This window comes from Epinephelus fuscoguttatus, linkage group LG9 (genome assembly GCF_011397635.1).
Source record: "Epinephelus fuscoguttatus linkage group LG9, E.fuscoguttatus.final_Chr_v1".
Classification (NCBI taxonomy): domain Eukaryota; kingdom Metazoa; phylum Chordata; class Actinopteri; order Perciformes; family Serranidae; genus Epinephelus; species Epinephelus fuscoguttatus.
In genome coordinates this window covers 27,085,593-27,107,626 of record NC_064760.1, presented here as the reverse complement: position 1 = coordinate 27,107,626, position 22,034 = coordinate 27,085,593, and the positions used below count along the sequence as shown (strand labels likewise).

The window sequence follows — 22,034 nt, the reverse complement described above, 5'->3', positions numbered from 1 at the left end:
AAGATGCTTCATCCCTCTGATTGTCATCAGTTGGACCAGCAGCCACCCACAGAAAGAAAGGTTGCAATTTTACCACCATGGGCACAGAGAGAGAAGTTGCAATTTTATCACCATGGGCAAATGTTTATGTCACATGTTGGCTAGCCTACAGCAGGGGTCAGTCAAGACCAGCTGGACGGTTGCAAAACACAAGTTTGCCCTGTGTTTAAAGCGCCACCGTGAGGACAACTGGTAATTTTTAAATGTTACAACAGAGGTGCCTCAAGTCGAATCACTGTGATGTAGCACATTTCATAGACACATTGTGGCCCAGACTCCTGACCTATACAGGATGCATGCATGAGGACAGAGCGACAATTAGCCTGCTGCTCAGACTAAATAAGAGACAAAGGAGACAAGGCTGCTGAGGAAACAAAAATCACACATATGATTTTTAAACACCCCGAGTAGCGCCTGTTAGGTTCACACTTCATCTCAGGTCGTGTGCCTTACAAACTAATTGCTGTAAACCTACCAAAAATCCCCACTAATCTGTACAGTTTTCTCCAATAAAGTCTGAACATAGTCCATATAATAGCTAATTATTGTTGAAGTGATAACAGCTGTGCACTACATGGCGGCAAATGCAGCCTGTCAGAGCAAATCCAGGGCAAAATGAACCTTTGCAATTGCAATGGCTTGCATGCAGCTCCGCCTCTTGGCAAGTGACGCAGCAGTATGGGGACGTTAGTCACGTCGGCATGAGAAGAAGAAAGAGATACAGCTTCACAGAGTTTTGTCATAACAGAGGACGAAAACAATTATTCCGGCACACTTCGTTATTTCCTCGCAGGCAGGACGATGCCACGGCGTGTTTTGTTGCTTGTAACGTAGGGCGAGGAGAAGAAGCTAGCTAGCTAGCTTAGCCACACAGTCTGACAGCCAACGACAGTAGCCTGTAGCTAACTGGTCACTTCCCTTTGGGTAACATAAAGGTAAGAGTTGTTTACGTCTTTTTCATGTTTAAACTAGCTGTGACATGACGAATTTTATCTGAAATGTTAAGGAAAGATCAATTTTTAGTTGACATCTCCGCTGACTTTATAGACTAAACATTGTTTTGTGAGCTTGGCAACAAGCAGGCGACAGCTAACGTTAAGTTTTACTTATTATGTAGCTAATTCAAGCTAGCTTACTGTTCTCGTTAGCTGATTTAACCTTACCAAAACTAAATGCTAGAGCGTGAGCATCATAGTAACATACTCGCTGTCATCAAAAGTCATACAACTTTGTTATAAATTATATGTGGACGACATTAAGTCTCATTACGTTTATGAGTATACGTCTTAGTCGTAAAGAGCATCCAGAAACGTCAGTGTGTACTTGTTTTTGCAGGATTAAATGTGATTGAATCGCCTTTGTCTTCGTTGAGACCGATATTTGATTTCATCCTCTGACAGAATTGTGTTTTGTAGCCATTGAGACCCAGTGCCTTGCTGGCTTTCTGTCCTGTCAGTCCATCAGTTGTATTTCTTAGGTGTCTGAGATGTAAACTAGTCTCAGATCTGAAGCCTGTTTGACTGTGACACTCATCAGTTTGTAATCAGATGTGTGTTACTACAACCAAACCTGCCACAGTCTCTATGAGGAAGTTTGAGAACTGAGACGACTTTGTATTGGTGTGGCAGGTGTCTTTCAGTTCTCAAGGGAAGAAGATAGTTGTCATACTTTAGGTGAACATTGACTTGGTGGCAAAGTGCTGAGTTGGCACCAGGATTCTTGTTGGACAATATGTCACCTCATTTCCCCCTAAAATTGTCTCTCCTATCAGTGTCTCATTTAAACGGAGGGGATTGTTAACTTTTATGCAAGTGACTTAATGTGTTTCGAGCTTTAATCTGCTGTTGCTTGAATCATTTTTCCATTCTAGCATAGAAATAATTACCTTCCCCTGCGGTTTTGCATTTCTTACATTTCTGTACATATTGCACAAAGAAGCTTTGTTTATTTTTGTTTTTGGCAAGTGTAGGTACCAGAAGTGAACAAACTGGTTTTAGGTTATATAGATTAGTCTAAATAGGCAGCATTGATGCAGCTCCAGATTTTGTCCATTGCTTCTAAACAGCTGTAGTATGACTCTTTGTCAATTTTTGAGCATTAATTTGCTAGATATTGCATTAAAATTTGATTCACCTTTTTTTTTAAGAAGGGCAAGATATCCTGCTTTCTGTAAAATAAATAGTATTGTTAAGTGTTTTCCAATCTCATTTTGGTTACAAGGCTTATGGGGTGTTGGTTCAAAGCAGCCATTGTCTTCTCACAGCTATCAGGACCCACGTTTAATATGTGACTGTCTCTTTTGAGTGTAATTAAAATGAAAAGAATAATAATTATGTAATGCAAAGTGCCATTTTACAAATGTATAAAGAGCTCAGTCATGTGTGTCCCCAAGATGCTAACACGACTGTCACAGTATGTTTTTAGTAGTTAGGTTTAGTAGTTCTTTTTTTGTTTCTGCATTTTGAGAGAAGAGCCGACCTGCCTCTTTTGTCATTTGCCTCTACTTAGTGATGTTTTCCCTGATTTCTTGTTTTAAAGACTTGCAGTTTAATGTTATTTTTGCCCTTCTTGTGCCATTTAGACAAAACAATCATGACACAGAAAGTCAGTCTGTGTTCAGTTTCCCTTGGAGTGGAGGGTATGACTTGTGGCTCCTGTGTCCAGTCCATAGAGCAGCGCATCGGGTCGCTCCCTGGAGTCGTGCACATAAAGGTAAATGCATTCTTTGTACAGATATAAGAGCATTTTAACATTTAGCGTCATGTAGCATATTTTTCCACGTTGCGGTGCAGTTCTTAAAATTTGCTGACTGAAAATTTCTCAGTTGCACTTCCAGTTTGAAAACAGGATCCAAAATGACTACCATGTATGTCTGTATTTTAAAATAGAGAATTAGAATCTTGTGAAACAGGCAGATAATTATACATTATTATATTAACTAAACGTTTCTGCCAATTTTAAGCTAATGCAGTTTGATCAATCTCAGAGACATACTCCCTCAGGACTAGCTGGTCTGATTTACAACCAAGTAAGATCAATGTAGCCATGAGAGGCAGCTAAATTGCAACAGTTGTGGTCTGCTGTTTTGTTTATGGTGTGTTTACCCCTCAGGCTGGGGTTAAATGAGAAGATAACGTAATAGTGTGTTTCAGATAGAGCTCTGCCCTTTGCAGGACTGTGACAGCAGGTCGATACGCAGTCTGTACCAACAGGAAATGTCATTTACGTCTTAAGAGAATTTAATCCCTGGATCATTTTAAGTTAATTTATAGTGACATGATCTGTATTTTTGTCCCATTTGATTTTTCGTGGTTCAATAGCCAATGTCTCATTCTCTGCCCTCCCCTGTGTCTCTTTCTCAGAAAAAGAAAAGCTAATCCAACAGGCAGGCACACTCTTACATCTAAGACCCCACTGTGGTTTGCAACTTATGGCTCAGTCAAGTGATCCCTTCAGTGTGTCACATGTTTCCTTCTTGCTTAAGAAAAAGAGTTGATGATCATCACCCTGACAAAACATGCTGTGTGCTTACTAAGGCCCTGGACCTATTTCAACTCTATTTTATATAAGGTTTATGGAGGAGACAAGTCAGATTTACAGCGTGGCTGTAAAACTGCCAATAAACAATGTGGGTGTGGTCTTATAAAAGGCAAGAATTTTCTTTGTACAGTATCTAAATTAAATCTGATTGATGGCCCCAGAATAACTTATTGAAATAAGCATTCTGACATAAATCACATACTTAACCCATCACTTTACCAAACACAAACAACCCTGTATTAAGTGTGTAACAGTATTATCATCTTACTAATTTGTTCTTTAGTGTTTTATCTGAAAGTTCTACATGTGCTGTTATTAATCTGAACAAAGAGCCAGCCACGGCACATTTATTGTGATACTTAATCCTATTGATTGAAAGACTCAAGTGTTGCTAGTGAGAGCTAAACGAATTTATCTGATTTTTTCACATTTCTTTCACATCTTATGAATATATTCTCCATTATTACATGACTTTCTTAAATACTTTATTCTGATTGGTCACTTACGGCATTATATGGTCTGTTAATTCTAAAGAGCAGACCATTGCTATGGAAAAACAGATCATTGCTACGGATGCAGTTCTGATCACAGACGCTTAGCTGAGGCAATAAAATTGTTTTTAAATCACTTAAATTATGATTAATTTAATATTTTGTGTAAAATTATTGATGTGTCTTAGTGAGTAGCCATGTGGGTCATTATTGTGAAATGAATCCCGACAGGGTGATGCAGGAAATGGTTGCAGGACAGATTTATTATGCCTTACTTATGCTTGAAGTGAAAAAGCGTGCACTCTATGTCATCTTGATAAATAATAACTTAAACTCGATGAGCCTTAGTTTTCCTTACTCGAATATATAGATTTTATTACAACAATAATCTGGTACAGCGTGTGTGCATGGACAGAGACGTGCCTAAATCTGAAAAAGGGCGTGTTACTCGGGAGCATTAACAAGGTTGACATCTTACAACTAACTTCTAGACAGGCAGAGGCCTCTCAGTAGAAGTCGTGCGAAGGACACTGATGCTCCTCTGGTCAACTACAGGGCTTTTCACACAGCATGTTCTTAGCACCTTTTCACACGCATTGTGTTAACCCAGAGTTAACCTAAACCCAGGGCTGTACGATTTACACTGCACCTCTGCTAGCCCTGGGTTAAATGTCCATTAATTCAATTGAGTTTTATTTTATTTTTAAAGCCCAGTATCACAAATAACGATTGGCCTCAGAGGGCTTTACAGCATAGACATCCCTCTGTCCTTGGACCCTCTCAGCGGATAAGGATTTACGTTCTAGCTTGATGCGTAACTTCTTTTAACAGCAAGCAGCAACGCTGAAATGTCACCATTGGCAGGGCTTTATGAGAGAGCGGTGCTGAAATATCAACAAGAGAGAGAACAGCTGAGAAAAGAGGCTGAAATTACTACATCTATTGTTTTGCTCGTATGTCTTTTCCAGACATATTATTGTTGTTTTAAATTAGTTAGCTTGCTAGGTACCTCAGGTTTTGGTTAGTTGTAGTTACCGTAGTTACAACTTAAACATAAAGCACATGCATAATGAAGATGTGATGAAGAAGTTGTGTAATTGGACAAAAAAAATAATGATGCAAATTCTATAAGCTCAGTTTCACACTGGCAACTTTTAGTCCCGTGTTTAGTCAACTTTTAGGGAATAACCGTGCAAACTCAGGGATACCCCTGCTCCGGAGGAGGGTCAGCAAATCCAAGGATAAATTCAGAACTAGCCCACTTGTGAAAGTTTTCTTAGCCCCAGACTACCAGCTCACCGAACCTGGTGCTAAGAGCGTTGTGAAAAGGGCCTTTATTTGAACAATATAAACATTCTTACGACACCCAGAATCAAACATTTCTTAATGATCATACATTTCTCTCTTAATATTTACTTATTTAACCTGTACCGTGTCTTTTATATTTTAGGTTTCTTTAGAGAAGAAGAATGCCACAGTCATATTTGACCACAGCGAACAGAGCCCAGAGTCTCTGTCAGAGGCCATTGAGGACATGGGCTTTGAATCAAGTCTTTCAGACTCCAGCATAGCCACACCCATCTCTACAGATACCCAGCTGATCCCCACCTCCGCCCTGGCACCTGCAGCCCAACAGGATGCTTTGGAGAAACTATCCCAGATTCAGGGAGTGCTGGATGTCAGAGAGAGCCCAGCCCAGATAGGTCTCACTGTTACCTTTGTTCCTTCCCTGACTTCTTTGCAGCAGCTGAGTGACGTGGTGTCCAGCTTAAAGCCTCTGGAGATCCCCACACCCAGCAGTCCAATGCAAAAAGGCCCACCCTCATCCCCATCTCACACCACAGGAGGTGGGGTGGCACTCCTTAAGTTGAGCATTGAAGGAATGACCTGTCACTCCTGCACCACCACTATTGAAGGGAAGATTGGAAAACTGAAAGGGATTGAAAAGATCAAAGGTGATGTACTTGAGCTGGTCACAAGCTTGTAGCCATGTGTTGCCTCACTGTCTAAGCGAAAGTAATGTTGTAACACAACTGCTGCACTAAGCAGGAATGTTCACCGCTGACAGGTTGCTCAGTGGGATTTGACTATGACTCATGAAATCCTTCCACTGGTATTGTTGTAAGAAGTGACACGTAAATGGATAGGATTATGTTTGCCGAGTACAGAATTGTCATTGTGTATGAACTGGTTGCATATGCTGCCAACTGTATGCTGCACATTCTAGATACGCTGCCCCTAATGTAACATTTCCAGTGCATGAAAATTGTATCCTCATCACAGTTTATACTACTACTACTTCTAATAATAACAAAAAATAATAACTTATAAACCACTTCTAAAAACCTCAAAGGGCTTCACATAAGGCAGCAAATTTATGTTTATGAATCAATAGATTTCATTCCCCTTATTAAAACAGAAATACTTTAACTATTTCTAATTAAAGTATGTTTTAAGAAGAGAATTTGAAAATGTTATCTATTTGGACAGCCTGATTTTCTCAGGTAGGTTGTTCCAGATAATCAGAGCCCTGGCCGCAAAGGCTCTGTCCTGCCTAGTTTAAAGCCAGGCCACTGGGACAGATAAAGACCTCTGTCTGAGGATCTCAAACTACCCAGATCGTATGAAACTAAATGATTGTCTTAAGGGTAACTTCTGTATTTTTCAAACTGGACCCTATTTTCACATGTTTTATGTCTAAGTAACTAATAGGAACAACAATTTTTGAAATAAGTCCAGTATCTGCATCTGGCAGCCATGAAACAGGCTTGAGTGTAACCACTAGGAGCATGAGTGCACCATCATTTTACATCTGACAGTACTTGTTTTTGCCACTGACAGGCTCAGATTTATGTTCTTAGGGGTGCTTTTTATTATGCTAACTTATGCTTCCTCATTTCCTCTCTCCTCCTGTGAAATCAAAATTGTTCCTCCTCCGCCATCATGGAGGATCTTTCAATCCCTCTGTGTTTCTCGAGGAGAAAGGAGGCTCCTGAAGAAACTTAGAATGAGGAAATGCAGGTTTATCCTACTCATCTCTTCTCTGCATCTCTCTCACATCCTCGAGGGAGGAGCTAAGATGAAGGGAAAAGACGCGAGTGAGGGAAGCATTTGCATAATGAAAAGCACTCAAAGTGTGTGACAGTATTCTGGAAAGAAGCCCTACAGAGATGGACCTTTTTGTTAGCGTGAGATCCTTTATGTTTAACCAGAAACAGCCCTGAAGTCACTATAGCTAAAGCCACCAGACTGCGTTTAAATAAAGAGTAATATTATCATCGTAAAACACACTGCATTCAAAGTTGACAGTAGCAGAAACCCACAAAAATCATCTTGGTTTGTCTTTCCACTTTTCCAACAACCATGTAATATCTTTGTAGAGATCCTTTCCATTACGTTGTCAGACACTTATGATAACAATCTGAGCCTGTCAGTAGTGAAACAAGCACTTTTAGTGGACATAAATTGAGGGTACATATGGGCTGGGGGCTTACATTGCAGCCTGTTTCGCTGCTGCCGTCTGCAGCTTCTCTCTCATCACTGGACCAGTGTCAAAAATTGTTGTTCTCATAAGACACAAAGACATGGGAAAATAGGTTCCTCCTGGTTGAAAAATACCCAAGTAATCCTTTAAAAGTGATTTAACGCTTCATGCGCATAAACTTCATATATGCCGTTATGGACATGAATGTTCTTTTAGTGGATTGCAAATTGTAATTTGCATAACTCATTTATGACAAACATCTTTTCATGCACAGTTATTTCCTGTTCTAGTGAAATATTTACTTTTTTGACAAGTCCTTTATGCTTTGTGTTTGTATTTTTAACTTTGTCATGTCTTTATTCTCCACAGTTGTTTTGGAGACTCAGGAAGCTACAATTGTGTACCTGCCTTACCTCATCACCGTCCAAACTATCATAGATCAGATTGCTGTTGCTGGCTTCAAGGCGTTTGTTAAATCCAAACCTCGCCCGCTGCAGCTGTCCCCCAGTGAAATTGAACGTTTTGTCGATTCTCAAAAAACAACCGTCTTGTCGCCATCGGAGACATCGGAAGACACAGAAATCTTTATAGACACAACACTTACCACGCTCAGGGTGAAAGGCATGCACTGCCATTCATGCGTGGTCAATATCCAAGACAATATCTCTAAGCTGCCTGGTGTCTCCTCTGTGGAGGTGTCCCTGGAGAAGGAGATGGCCTCCATCTGTTATGATCCTCTAAAGGTCACTGTGGCTCAGTTGCAGCAGGCCATTGAAGCGCTGCCTCCAGGAAACTTCAAGACTCAACGCTGGGACTCCTCTGGCCCTGTTTCCACATCGCCTATGCCTGCCTTATCGTCGCCTCAGTCTGCACGAGCAACCCAGGCCAAACCTGCTGCCTCACAGCCTTGTTTTACCCAGCCTCTGGCATCTGTAGTCAATATTCACATCGAGGGCATGACATGCAACTCCTGTGTCCAGTCCATCGAGGGCATGATCTCCCAAAGGAAGGGGGTGATGTCAGCCCAGGTCTCTCTGGCTGATCACCAGGGGACGTTTGAGTATGATCCACTCCTGACTACACCAGAGGAGCTGAGGGAGGCCGTAGAGGACATGGGCTTTGATGCCTTCCTACCTGGTGAGAGGATAGATGGCGTGGTTGTTGAGTTGGCTAATTTCTCATGCAGTGAAATGGTTAAAACAGTTTTAATTGTAGTGTTTTGGCTAGAGATTTGCCTGCAGGTAGTCTAAAGCTTAACTTTGTTGCCTCTGAATGCTCCTCAGCCAGTGGGGGTAGTTGAACTGCAAAGTTAGGACATCTTAACTAACTGCACATTTTCTTTTTGAAAACTATAATTTGTTGTCCACAGAGACCAATTCCCTGCTGCCTGCACCAAAACCCAGCGTGTCAAAGTCTTTAAGTCTGGCACATGTGAAAGATAAAGAGCTGGACAGTGACCTACACAAAGAAACCACGCAGGAATGCAACAAAGACACACACTCTAAATGCTACATCCAGATTGGAGGGATGACTTGTGCCTCATGTGTGGCAAACATCGAGAGAAACCTCAAGAATGAACCTGGTATGTAGAAACAGCAAAATAGTTAATGGTCAGGTGTGTAGGATTAAGGGGCATCACTTGAAGGAAATCGAATACATTATTCCTAACTATATTTTCATCAGTTTATAATCACCTGAATATAATGTGTTTTTGTTATCTTAGAATGAGCTATTTATATCTACATACAGACCGGGTCCTCTTCCATGACGTCAGCCATGTTGTTGTGAAGTAGCCCAGAACAGACAAACAAAACACTGGCTCTAGATAAGACTGTTTGCTTTTTCATGTTTTCGTGTCAGCCACCATGTTTATCCCACACGCATCACATGTTTCAGTTCTGCAACCTCACAGCTAGACGCCACTAAATCCTATGCACCTGACCTTCGTGAGTTTAGAGTTTCATGTCAACGAGGATAAATTGTGTCTCATTGCTTTCACCAGGAGCTAAAGAAAAAATCTCTTATGTTGAGCAGGTATCTACTCGGTTCTGGTAGCACTAATGGCCAGTAAAGCAGAGGTGCGTTATAACGCTGAGCTCATGGACCCTATGAAGATAGCTGAGTGTGTGAAAGAGCTCGGCTTCACCGCCTCTGTTATGGAGAACTATGAAGGTTCAGATGGAAACCTAGAGCTAGTGGTGAGTAAACGTGACATTATATTTGTGTTGCATGAAGAAGACAAGATACATTTAAAACAGTAATTTATTTCCACAATATGAAACCCATAAATAAACATTTCCATTACTGGTTGAGTAGACCACATGCAGCCTTCTTTATAAGCACACACAATGAGTCATGTCTGTTCTACACTTCATAACCCTCTTAAATGTATTTTTGTCCCTTTCCCCACTTGACTGCTCCTCTCCACCTTCTTTCAGGTCAGAGGAATGACGTGTGCCTCTTGTGTTCACAAAATTGAATCCAGCCTCATGAGAGAAAAGGGGATTATATATGCCTCTGTTGCCTTGGCAACCAACAAAGCACACATTAAGTACGACTCTGAAATTATAGGGCCGCGAGACATCATCAAGCTGATCGAGGTATTATTCCTGTTTGTTATTTAAACGTTTGTTTTCTTATTTTTGGCAATGCTGCTTCTTGCATGTGAACCCCAACTGATATTCATGCAAACCAGAGAATCTGTGAAATTTCCGATACTTATATTAAGTTCTTATTGATAAGGGTATGAAGTTTGATCCATAGTCTTTTATTTGTAGAATCTTGGGTTTGAAGCATCTTTGGTGAAGAGAGACCGCACTGCCAGTCACCTGGACCACAGCAAAGAGATACGACAGTAAGTAGCGTTTTGTTTTTACGCTCAGTTTTAATCCATAAAGTGTGTTGTTGTATGTAGCTTGAATTCCTGTTATACCAAATGTTTTTTTAAATTATGACTCAATGAGTCATCTTACCTTTCCTCAGAAAACAGTTTAGCTTTTAGGTCAGGCAGCTGCTAAAACGGGTGCACAGAGGTGGAAACACCCCCAATTAACATTACTCAATAGACTCTGTTATTACAACAATCAGCTTCTCCAGAACTCCTTATAGCTTGGACCATTAGTGCCCGGTAGTGTTCTTAAGGTAATATAAATCCAAAAGTTTAAGTTTTGGTCAAAGTACATGTGTTTAAACATCAAAATACTATTGCCCCAAGCCTTTCTCTTTTCCCATGTGACCTTATGTAGGTTTCTCCATGAACAGCTTGCCACATATAAACCCCCAGAGCCCGCCTAATGTGCCTGTTCCTAATAACTTATATTCCTCAAACCCCTTCATGGCCACAGAAGCTTAGTAATGTACTGCTGTGGACACCTATCAGTTAAGATCTGAAAGTCACACAATAACACAAACTAAATGATCGAGGCAGCGGTAGATCAGCAACTCCCATGTCCTGCAAGGTAAAATGGCTGTTTTTGTTAGTGGAGTTCTGTGACTTTTAAGAGAGCAAAATGACAACTTCAGTTCCCCATCAAAAACAGCGGTCTGACAGCAAGGTAAAGCAGAGAAAATATTACAGTGATGAAAGATAAGAACCTCGTACAACTCTTCTTCAAAAAAAATCTATACTAACCCTTTTATTAATTATTATTATGATCACTTATAATGGGAGAAGAACACACCTGGACCTGCCCTTTAAGCTCTTATGGATGTAGGCTAAAGCTTTAGTTTCATGTCAACCAAGAGAACTCTACTTGTGCAATGATGTTTTGAAACATATGTATGTAAATATTTGTGGGAATGGCATGGATATGAAGGTCATTTGAATCATGATTGTGATTCAGTTTTGTTATCTACTGTTCAGCGTACTGTGCGAATGTGGGTTTGTTCAGCATTATGTACAGTATATGCAGTGTTTGTGGTCTGATGGTTGGTATAGTGATGAAGAACCTTCATGTATGGTTGCTTTCTTCCCCTGTAAGGAGAGTTAAAAAAACCCAGATTACAAAATAAAATTAGTCCATTTCTAACACATACTTGTCTCTGCTCTCCAAGGTGGAGGAAATCTTTCCTGGTGAGCTTGATTTTCTGCGTGCCTGTGATGGGCATGATGACCTACATGATCATCATGGACCACCACATGAATGTTTCACACAACATCACAGTGGAGGATCGAAACCACTACCACGCCACCATGTTCCTAGAGAGACAGCTGCTCCCAGGCCTCTCCATTATGAACCTTCTCTCCTTCCTGTTCTGTGTGCCTGTGCAGGTAAATCAGAAGGATTAACTGCACTCCAAGGAAACATTATATGCAAATTTCAGCAGCACATACAAATTTAGATTTTGGTAGATGCACTTATTCAGGAGAGGGACTCTAAATGAAATGTTTGTCTTTAGGTGAGTTCAAACTTTTTTTTGTTTTTCCTCTCTTTAGTTTATCGGAGGTCGCTACTTCTACATTCAAGCCTACAAAGCAGTCAAACACCGATCCGCAAATATGGACGTGCTAATAGTTCTGGCTACCTCCATAGCCTTCACCTACTCACTGGTCGTCCTCATAGTGGCCATGGTGGAGAAGGCAAAAGTCAACCCTATCACCTTCTTTGACACACCGCCGATGCTCTTTGTCTTCATCTCTCTGGGACGCTGGCTGGAACAAATCGCCAAGGTTGAGCTCATTATCAATATCTACGACATTGAATGCATGACCTCAAATGAATGTATTTGTCACTTTGAAAATCTTGTTCCATTCAGAGCAAGACATCTGAGGCTTTGTCCAAGCTGATGTCTCTACAAGCAACTGAGGCCACAGTGGTCACCCTGAGTAGCGACAAGTCCATTCTCAGGTACTCATTGTTCTCTGCACTCATGTTGTTTACAATATCATTTCATACCTTTATTTGGTTTTAGATTACAACGTATCTAAATGTTTGCAGTGGAAATGTCAGTGAAAGGTCTAATGTGACATAACAAAGACTGCGTAAACAAGCCACAAGTGATTTTCCATAGTGAGAATAACACAGATACATTTATCAATTCCACCTGGGATCCAGATTTAACTCCCAGTTTTAATGTTTTGTGTCATCTGGAAACACCACTAGCCATCCCTAAAATATCATGATTAGATTTTTACCATTGTCCAGAGTGAGAGGATGAAATTAAAAATCTTAAGTTCGTTGTCTTTTTTATTTCCATGGCATTCAACTTAACTTAAAAAAATAAAGCTGGAAATGTCATTTCGATCTCGTACTCTGATTTTAGAAATCCTGCTCAGAGAAATACAGCTTAAAGGGGACCTGTTTTCCTTTTTTCTGTCATACAATGTTGGATGTTTATATTAAATCTGGCCATGGTGTAAATATTGAGGTATATAAATGTAATCTAGTAGGCTTCAGACTATTCTGAACACTCCCTCTCCGACTGTTTTTTCTATAAAACAAGCCGAAGTCAGCTCATGACGGATGTCTTTATATAGTCATCTGTGTGTGTGTGTGTGTGTGTATGTGTATATATATATATATATACACATATATATATATATATGTAGAATATACACTTATAGTGTAGAATATATAGTATAGGAGTACTTGAAAATGAACATAATGGGTCCCATTTAATAAGACTGTGCATAATTATTTGCTGTATTGTAAAATATAAGTACAGCAATAGTTTAGTAATAGTCCAGCATTGTACCAATACTGTATAATTTCCAATGATTACATTGTTTGACGCTGGTGTGTGTTCCAGTGAGGAGCAGGTGGATGTTGAGCTGGTGCAGAGGGGCGATATAGTGAAGGTCGTTCCTGGTGGGAAGTTTCCAGTAGATGGGAGAGTCATCGAGGGACACTCCATGGCAGATGAGTCTCTGATCACAGGTTGGTCACATTGAATTAGCATTGACTGAGGGCTTACTATCAGTACTGGTGGCAATAATATGCTTAAATGTAAGTACTCAGCTTAGGTGAGTTTTAATTCTTCACATTGTTATTATCAGTATTCAATCAAAAAATCTCTCTAGAATATGAAACGATAAGTTGCCAGTGCTAGAAACATGTAGTCCTTGGTTGTTATCTGAGTCGTTGTTTCTGCCGTAACTGCGGTGTTTGCTGCAGATGTCCTGCTCCTGTTTTCTGTTGTGTTTTCTGACCAGCTGTTGCTTTGTGACTCCAGGTGAGGCCATGCCAGTGACTAAGAAGCCCGGGAGCTCTGTGATTGCAGGCTCCATTAACCAAAATGGCTCTCTGCTGGTCTGCGCTACACATGTTGGCATGGACACCACGCTGTCTCAGATTGTCAAACTAGTGGAGGAGGCTCAGACGTCAAAGGTGAGTCATGTGGTTTTGAGATCTGCACTGTGTGCACTTTCTTTGATGGTGATTGCTCCAGTGTTTAACCCTGACATTTCGTTTTTAGGCTCCTATCCAGCAGTATGCAGATAAGATTAGTGGCTACTTTGTACCCTTCATTGTTGGCATATCCTTTATTACGCTGATCGCCTGGATCGTCATTGGGTTCTTAGACTTCTCTCTGGTGGAGAAGTACTTTCCTGTGAGTCTACTTTTTAACTTGATAACTGACTGTACCAAGCTCCTCAGAATAGCATCAAGAAATGACAGCCATTCATCCCATTCCTTATTTACTGATTCAAAGATTAGACATGACTTAATGTCTCTGTATCGTCACATCTGATATTGGTCCTTATTTACTTTAGTGATGGTAAATGTATGTAAAAAGTATGGAAGCCCATTTCTGTCACAGTAATTTTGAGATAAGTATGTAATTATCATGAGAAATAATGACGTACTTATCTCAAAATAATGACTCAGTATTTCAAAGTAATGACTCAGTATTTTCAAATAATGACTTACTATTGTGAAATAATGACTTAGTATTTTAAAATAATGACATACAATCTCAAAATAATGACTTAGCATTTTTAAAATAATGACTTAGTATTTTAAGATAATAAAGTATTTTAAGATAATGTCTCAGTATCTCAAAATAATGACTCTGTCTCAAAATAAGGACTTAGTATTTTAAGATAATGATGTAGTATCTCATACAAATAATGGCTTAGTATTTGAAAATATTGATTTAGTAACTTGAAATAATGACTTAGTAATCTAAAATAGTGTCTTAGTATTTAAAAAATGGCTTAGTATCTCAAAATAATGAATTTGTATCTTAATGTACTGTATTACAATAGGAGAAACGTTCTTAAAATGACTTATTTTCTCAAAATAATGATTTAATTCTCGCAACATAATGAGAAGCTAAATATAAAGACCTCAAAAAATGACTTAGTATTGCAGCATAAATACTTTATCAAAAAAATATCACAACAAAATGAGAAACTCTTTTAAAATAATTACTTACATATCTAGAAATAATTACTTAGTTCTCAAAATGATGACAAAACAAACATAAGTCACTATTAGATTATTTTGAGAGAAGTTTTTTTTTTTGAGATACTTAATCATTATTTTGACATACTGACACTAAGTTGCTACTTTTAAGAAAGTTTCTCACTATGTTGAGATACTAAGACATTATTTTGCAATAGTAAGTCGTCATTTTGAGAGTGTTTCTCTTTGTAATGACTCACAGGCTCTTTTTTTTCATCACACTGCTGGAAACAGACTTCCACATATTTAAAAAATAATATGTAATTTACTTGAATGAAAAGCGAACAGCTAACAGCCTCAGTTCTTCCCTGCAGGGTTACGACAAAAGCATTTCCAGGGCCGAGGCAGTGATTCGCTTTGCTTTCCAGGCCTCCATAACAGTGTTATGCATCGCATGTCCTTGTTCCCTTGGCTTGGCAACCCCGACAGCTGTCATGGTGGGCACTGGGGTTGGTGCCCAAAATGGCATCCTGATAAAGGGAGGAGAGCCACTCGAGATGGCGCATAAGGTGTGTTAATGATGACTCTGATGGAGTCAGCCAATATGTAACGGACCAACTGTCAATTTAAAGACATTATGAAATGCCTGTGGTTTCGTAGGTTACAAAACCACATTAGTCTAGATATGATTACTCTGATTAAACACTGTAAAATGATTTAAACGTTCAGCCTGGTGGTATTGCTTTTGGATTGCTATCATATCTCCTTTTATTGGCAGGTCCAGTCGGTGGTGTTTGATAAGACTGGGACCATCACATACGGGGCTCCGAAGGTTATCCAAGTCAAGATAGTTGTGGAGGGAAACAAGATGCCTCGTTCCCGACTGCTTGCCATCGTGGGTACAGCTGAGAACAACAGTGAACACCCTCTTGGAGCAGCTATCACCAAATACTGCAAACAGGTTGGTCTCTGCCTCACATTTAACGCCCACATTCCACTTTGGGGAACATCTTAGATCCTCCATGTGATCCTGAAATGTGTTAATAAACATCCACTGTTCTCCATGTGAAGGAGCTCGGCACAGAATCTCTTGGCGCATGCACCGACTTTCAGGCAGTGCCAGGCTGTGGCATCAGATGTCAGGTCAGCAACACAGAGACCCTGCTGAAACAGGCAGACAGCGACAGCGAGGACAACAACCAGCGCAACAGTGTCCTCGTCCAGATCAGTGACACACGGATGTCCACCAGCTCCCATCCACTCATCATGGACCCACAGCCACTGAGTATGTTGGGAATCATATTGTTGTAGTCGTACATTCAACTGCAATACTGAAACACTTTTTTAAGTCCTTAGATTACAAATTTAGGTAGTGTTACAGTTGCTTTTTATGTTTCTTGCTGTTGTCTAAACCAAATGATCTCTCTCTCCGTGTGTAGGCCTTGTCCACACAGCCAACTATGTTGTCCTGATTGGCAATAGAGAATGGATGAGGAGGAACTGTCTGCAGATCAGACCAGATATAGACGAGGCCATGACAGAGCACGAGCGCAGAGGACGTACTGCTGTTCTAGTAGCTGTGGACAGTGAGTAGTACTGTTAAACATGAAATGTTGTCTTTTATCTGTTTGCCATACTTAACTGGTTGACTGCTGCGGCTACATCCACCCTAATATGTTTTCCCCGCACACACATGTTCTAGCACCATTTCCGAAATAATATCCATCCATACTAACACACTTGAAAACGAATATCACGTGACCATTCATGTACACTGGGCATGTGTATGCCGGTGTAAACAGGAAGCAGATTGTCTACTTTGCAGTTGGTAACTTAATTGCATTTTTATGATGGAAAAACAGTAATGTCCAAAAGCAAGACTGACAGCGAGGTGGAGCTGTTACTGAAAGTAGCAATGAGTATGAGGTGTTCAAGGTGGCAGAAAACACAGATAGGGAGTCGTTGCAAGGCAAATACAGCGAATATAAGAGCGGTATTTGGAGCAGTATCAATCGTCAGAGGAAGTTATGGCGTTAGGAAAGGAGTACCCACACATGAAAGATGAAATCGCGAAAGGTGGGGGAGGCCTAGGTATAATGTGTTGTTTGAGATGTTGTGGCTTATGAGACCTAATCAGGAAGCAAACATGGCTGTCTGTGTCGTCGTTTTCAGTCTCTGTTTTCGCCTGTCTAGACTAAAACACAACCTCTGAGTTTTCAAACTAAATTGGGGTCAGCAGTGTTACGTAACATCTTCATTTTTGGAGTTTGGAAATGAAAACGTATTAGTGTGGAAGTAGCCTAAGACTGGTGTTGTTGCCTAAAAAGCCCTTTACTTTCATTTGTGTGTAGATCTGCTATGTGCGATGATAGCCATAGCGGACACAGTGAAACCCGAGGCTGAGCTGGCAGTCCAAACTCTGACCAACATGGGTCTGGAAGTTGTGCTGATGACCGGAGACAACAGCAAGACAGCACGAGCCATTGCTGCTCAGGTATGAACAGAGAGGGGATATAGCGCAAGGTGATCTAAAAATCAGTTATTTGCAAGAAGAAAGCATTTGTAATGTTCATATAAAATTACAATGTTGCATTTAAAACCTAAAGAAGACAACAGACATACTAAAATAGTCAAATTCTCAGACAACACCAAGTCTTGTGTTTTTTAAAGCCATTTTATTGTTGCCCATGAAGATCATTTTTCAGCCATATTACCCAGTTCTACCATTTTGTGTGTTGTGGTTTGTGTGTTTCTGAGCCTCTCGGTCTCGCTGCCTCCCCCACAGGTGGGTATCAGGAAGGTGTTTGCCGAGGTCCTGCCCTCCCATAAGGTGGCCAAGGTGGAGCAGCTGCAGCAGGCAGGAAAGAGAGTAGCCATGGTGGGCGACGGTGTCAACGACTCACCTGCTCTAGCCATGGCCGACGTGGGCATCGCCATAGGAACTGGGACAGATGTGGCCATAGAGGCAGCAGATGTGGTGTTGATCAGGGTGGGTGTTTGATCTTTGAGCTGTCATGAATACGTGTCTTTGGTCTACATATTGGCTGTTTCTTAACATGAAAACATCAGACATGACGTTTCTGCCCTGCAGCAGAGACCGAGTGTGAAACACAGGATCTGACACAAAACAGTGTCACAGAGCACACTGAAAAGCCCTATTCACTCAGGACTAGTATTACCTGGGCCCTCTAGTAATTTGTAGTAATTGTTGTGTAGAGTGGAGTTACAAGTGACTGTGCATCATATTGGAGGGGATAATGTCAGTAAGTCCAAGTAAAATACACACTTAGCTTATCAGGTGCGAAGCAGTAAACACAGACGTGTGGGGGGTTATTTCTAAATCACTTTAGGTTGCTAGGTAATACTAGTACTGTGCAAATAGGGCTCAACACTGTATCATCATACCAAAAGTGTAATACAAGTGCTACTGCGATATGCCATATTTTTTTTTAATCAAGACAGCAGTACATGAATACCTGTGTAACTGAAGAGAGAAATGTACACTCCTATTTTAGAAGGACTGTAACTTAAACATACAGAAGTCAGTTATTGTGTTATGATTATATTTATTTATTCACTGGACTGCAAAGTACTTTATATTTTGTTTTAGTTGTCTTAAAATCAGCAATGACAATATTTGAATTGATACTGCTGTTGTATATACAGTGTCATAAAAATGCTTCTAGATTGACATATGGAGGCACAGTTGTACAGTGGTTAGCACTGTCTCTTCACAAAGAGAAGAGTACAGAAGGGCGAACCCGGGGTGGGGGAACTCTTCTTTGTTGAGTTTGTTCTCCCCAGTACAAAGACATGCACGTCAGGTTTATTGGTGACTCTAAATTGGCTGTAGGTGCGAATGTGAGTGTGAATGGTTGTCTGTCTCTATGTGTCAGCCGTGTGATAGTCTGGAGACCTGTCAAGGGTGTACCACGCCTCTTCCCAATGTCAGCTGGGTTGGCTCTAGGCCCCCAGCGACCCCTGACAGGATAAGCAGTTATGGAGAATGAATGCTTGAAAATATTTTTTTCTTTTCTTTTTTTTTTTTTTTACACTATTCACAAACATTTACCTATGAAAACCTCTCTGCAGATATTACGTGGAATGTAGCTATAATGTTATTACTAAGCCCAGCTTATCTGATATTACTACAGTTTTTATTTACCCTCCTTTTTGTCACGTCTGCAGAATGACCTCCTGGATGTTGTGGGCAGCATTGACCTCTCTAAAAAGACTGTCAAGAGGATCAGGATCAACTTTGTGTTTGCTCTTATCTACAACCTGGTTGGCATCCCTATTGCTGCTGGTGGGTGACTGCAGAAGATCGATTTGGATGATTTCATCACATCGACAGCGATCATTGCAATATTCCTGACCATAGCATTAATATGAACTGTTTGTGTCCACAGGTGTATTCATGCCCATCGGTCTGGTGTTGCAGCCGTGGATGGGCTCTGCTGCGATGGCGCTGTCATCCGTCTCTGTGGTTTTGTCCTCCCTTCTTCTCAAATGGTAATGAGACATTTAATGCTTTGTCGAGGCCTTTTATATTTTGTGCTTTGTTTTTTCTCTCTTTTGATTCTATTGATCTAAAACCATTATTCCAACCTTTTTTTATATCCGTCTCTTTCTTCCTGTGTTTAGTTACACTAAGCCGACAGCGGAGAAGTTGGAGGCCAAACTGGGTAACAACAGGCGGCAGGGCAGCCTGTCAGATGTTAGCGTCCACATCGGGATGGGCGAGATGCGACGTCCCTCCCCCAGACTGAGCCTACTGGACCGCATTGTCAACTACAGCCGTGCCTCTATCAACTCCCTACGCTCTGACAAACACTCTCTCAACAGCCTGGTGCTCAGTGAGCCCGACAAACACTCGCTCCTGGTGGGGGAGGCGCTGTGCGAGGAGGAGTTTTGCTGAACACGCGAGGCTCACATGGGTCAGCGATGACTTTATATACTGACGTAGACGGTCGTGTAATCAAGGCTAGGCCAAGCTAAGCTGAAAGGGTTACATTGAATAATGGCCCATCATCTGCTGTAGGTGCCTCAGGGCAGCACTGGTGACTTGAAAAAAAAAAAAGCTTACATGCCCCTGGTTTTCTTTTAGCCCAACCAGCTGATCACGTGCACTTCATGAGGGGGCGATTTTCTCTCCCTCCGTTGCAGACTATCTTTTGTTGAGGTCACCGCCCTCGGGCACACTTTCTGACCAACCCCTCGATGCTCTCTGCGTGTCGGGGGCATGAAGCATCTTCAGAGCCTTGAAGCAGGTGTCCACATCCAGGAAGCAGAGTGATGATCAGCTTTGCCACTGTGGTTACCTGCCAGTACAATCTTTAACACTTATCCAAAGACATTTAAGCAGCGGTGACCCTTGTAAGACTGGACACCGCTGAGTTATATTTTAACCAATTTCCTTAAATGGAAAATTATAACACTGTTGTATAATTCTATTCCAGAGTATTTATATTATCCTTATTTATCTTTTTTTTTTTCATTATATCCTTTGTGAAAAAATGAAGTTGTTGAATCCAAATGCCAATTTTCACTTTCAATCTCCCAAAATGTGTCATTACTGAGTAAGGTAAGGCAAACTCAGTCAATCAAAGAAGTCTTGTAACTTGCTGAAAACAGATTTTTTTTGTGCATAGTGCTAATGGAGTGAGTTGTAAATGTCAGTGTTTCCCAAGTGCCAGTTGAAGTGCCACCTTGGCAAAGTCCAACACATTCCAAAGATAGCACCGTACAGAGGTTACCTTGGACTTAACGTGCACAAAGTGTGAACAGAGATTAGGTCACCAACTCACAGCCGAGACTGTGAATGGTGACGCCAACTATAGAAGACTCTCATCACAAGTTCCTATGGTGGTGTCGACCCTCTGCATCTTTGGTTAATGATACAAGATGTCTTTCGATGAATGTGAACATTATTTGCTGTTAAACAGAAGTTGTTACATGGCAGAATTTGTGCTTGGATTACTTTGTTTGCTCATTGCAAAGAGAATGGTTTTTGTTGTGAAAAGGAGGCCTTTTCACAGATGACATTTTGACTTGTCGCAGTAAGAAAGCACAGGTGTAAATATTGAATTAATGACTGAATTCGATTTAGCTGCTTTAGCCTCAGGGTGCTGCATTGTGCATCATGGGACACTCAGAAAGAGCATAATGTCATCAGAATTCACAGAAGCAGCATCTGCAGAATTCTGATGACATTGCTGCAGATTTTCTGCAATTAAAAAATTATTTTAATTAATTTTGTCTTCCACCAACTACTGCAGATTTTCATTCTGGATCATCGCCTAAAACTGGAAAATAAAAATCTGTAGATTCTGTTTGGGTTTGCTCATCCTTCAGGTCAAAATGTCTGCTGTGAAAAAGGCCAACTGTAAATGCATTTGTGTACTTCCTGTTGTCACACTACACAAGATGTTACTGTTTCCAGGAATTTCTTTCAGTGGTGCATCTCTCTGCTTCTTTTTATGTGATTCACTCTGTTGCTCTTGATCAAAGAAACATCTTTAAACCCAGGGGAGCAGGAAACGCAGCGGGATGAGCAGACTAAGCACAGCTGTGTCTCAGCAGTGCCACCAAACAAGTTACTGAGAGACAAATGTTGATGAGTTAAGTAGATTGTTTCTTAAAAATCACATTGTACTAGTTGTAATTGAGATCACACCTCGCAGTCGTAGAGAGCTACTGTTAAATTGCTTTATTTTTTTTTTCTCCTGTGAAAGTATTACAAAGATTTTCTGCATCACTAGCTGCGGTATCATATCACCAGATAATCACTGCAGTCCAGCTACTCTTTGAATTTCTGTCTGAACTTCTCTAGTGTTTCTTTTTGACGATGAAAAGGGCCATCAGTCTGTCCTGCCGCTCTCCCATGATGCATTCTGTTCTGGCTTGCTGAGTGCACTGATGCCAATCTGTTGTTTTCGTGCATTGCTTTGTAAAGACCTCCGTAGGGCTTCAGATCTGTGTAAGCGAGTCCATGTTTGCCGTCTTTCATGGTTCTACTGAACATTATGTGCCTTGGAATAAAATGCTTTTGTAATGTCACACGGCTGTGTCCAGTGTAAACCAGAAGATGGCGCTATGGGGCCATCAGCTGAAGCATAAATCACACACCTGATA

At 40.8% G+C, this 22,034-nt stretch overlaps 1 protein-coding gene across 1 annotated transcript; it reads left to right on the top strand.

Annotated features, from left to right (window-relative positions):
• Positions 1-707: 707 nt before the first annotated feature.
• On the top strand, positions 708-21,959 carry atp7a (ATPase copper transporting alpha). The gene is made up of 23 exons (XM_049586822.1): positions 708-974; positions 2,621-2,751; positions 5,521-6,025; positions 7,924-8,691; positions 8,924-9,136; positions 9,589-9,752; positions 9,993-10,154; positions 10,332-10,408; positions 11,608-11,824; positions 11,990-12,223; positions 12,310-12,401; positions 13,303-13,430; positions 13,726-13,880; positions 13,969-14,103; positions 15,275-15,469; positions 15,679-15,861; positions 15,972-16,185; positions 16,340-16,486; positions 17,252-17,394; positions 17,686-17,889; positions 19,089-19,206; positions 19,310-19,412; positions 19,545-21,959. The coding sequence occupies exons 2-23, from the start codon at positions 2,632-2,634 to the stop codon at positions 19,816-19,818; spliced, it is 4,551 nt and encodes a 1,516-aa protein (XP_049442779.1). The 5' UTR covers positions 708-974; positions 2,621-2,631; the 3' UTR covers positions 19,819-21,959.
• The last annotated feature ends 75 nt before the right edge of the window (positions 21,960-22,034 follow it).

What these genes read in the sequence shown, in the direction of transcription:
- atp7a (XM_049586822.1), top strand. Translation starts at nt 2,632, where the DNA reads ATGACACAGAAAGTCAGTCTGTGTTCAGTTTCCCTTGGAGTGGAGGGT. An exon ending in CTGGAGTCGTGCACATAAAG is followed by an intron (nt 2,752 to 5,520) that starts GTAAATGCATTC and finishes TTTATATTTTAG; the next exon opens with GTTTCTTTAGAGAAGAAGAA. An exon ending in AGCGACAAGTCCATTCTCAG is followed by an intron (nt 12,402 to 13,302) that starts GTACTCATTGTT and finishes TGTGTGTTCCAG; the next exon opens with TGAGGAGCAGGTGGATGTTG.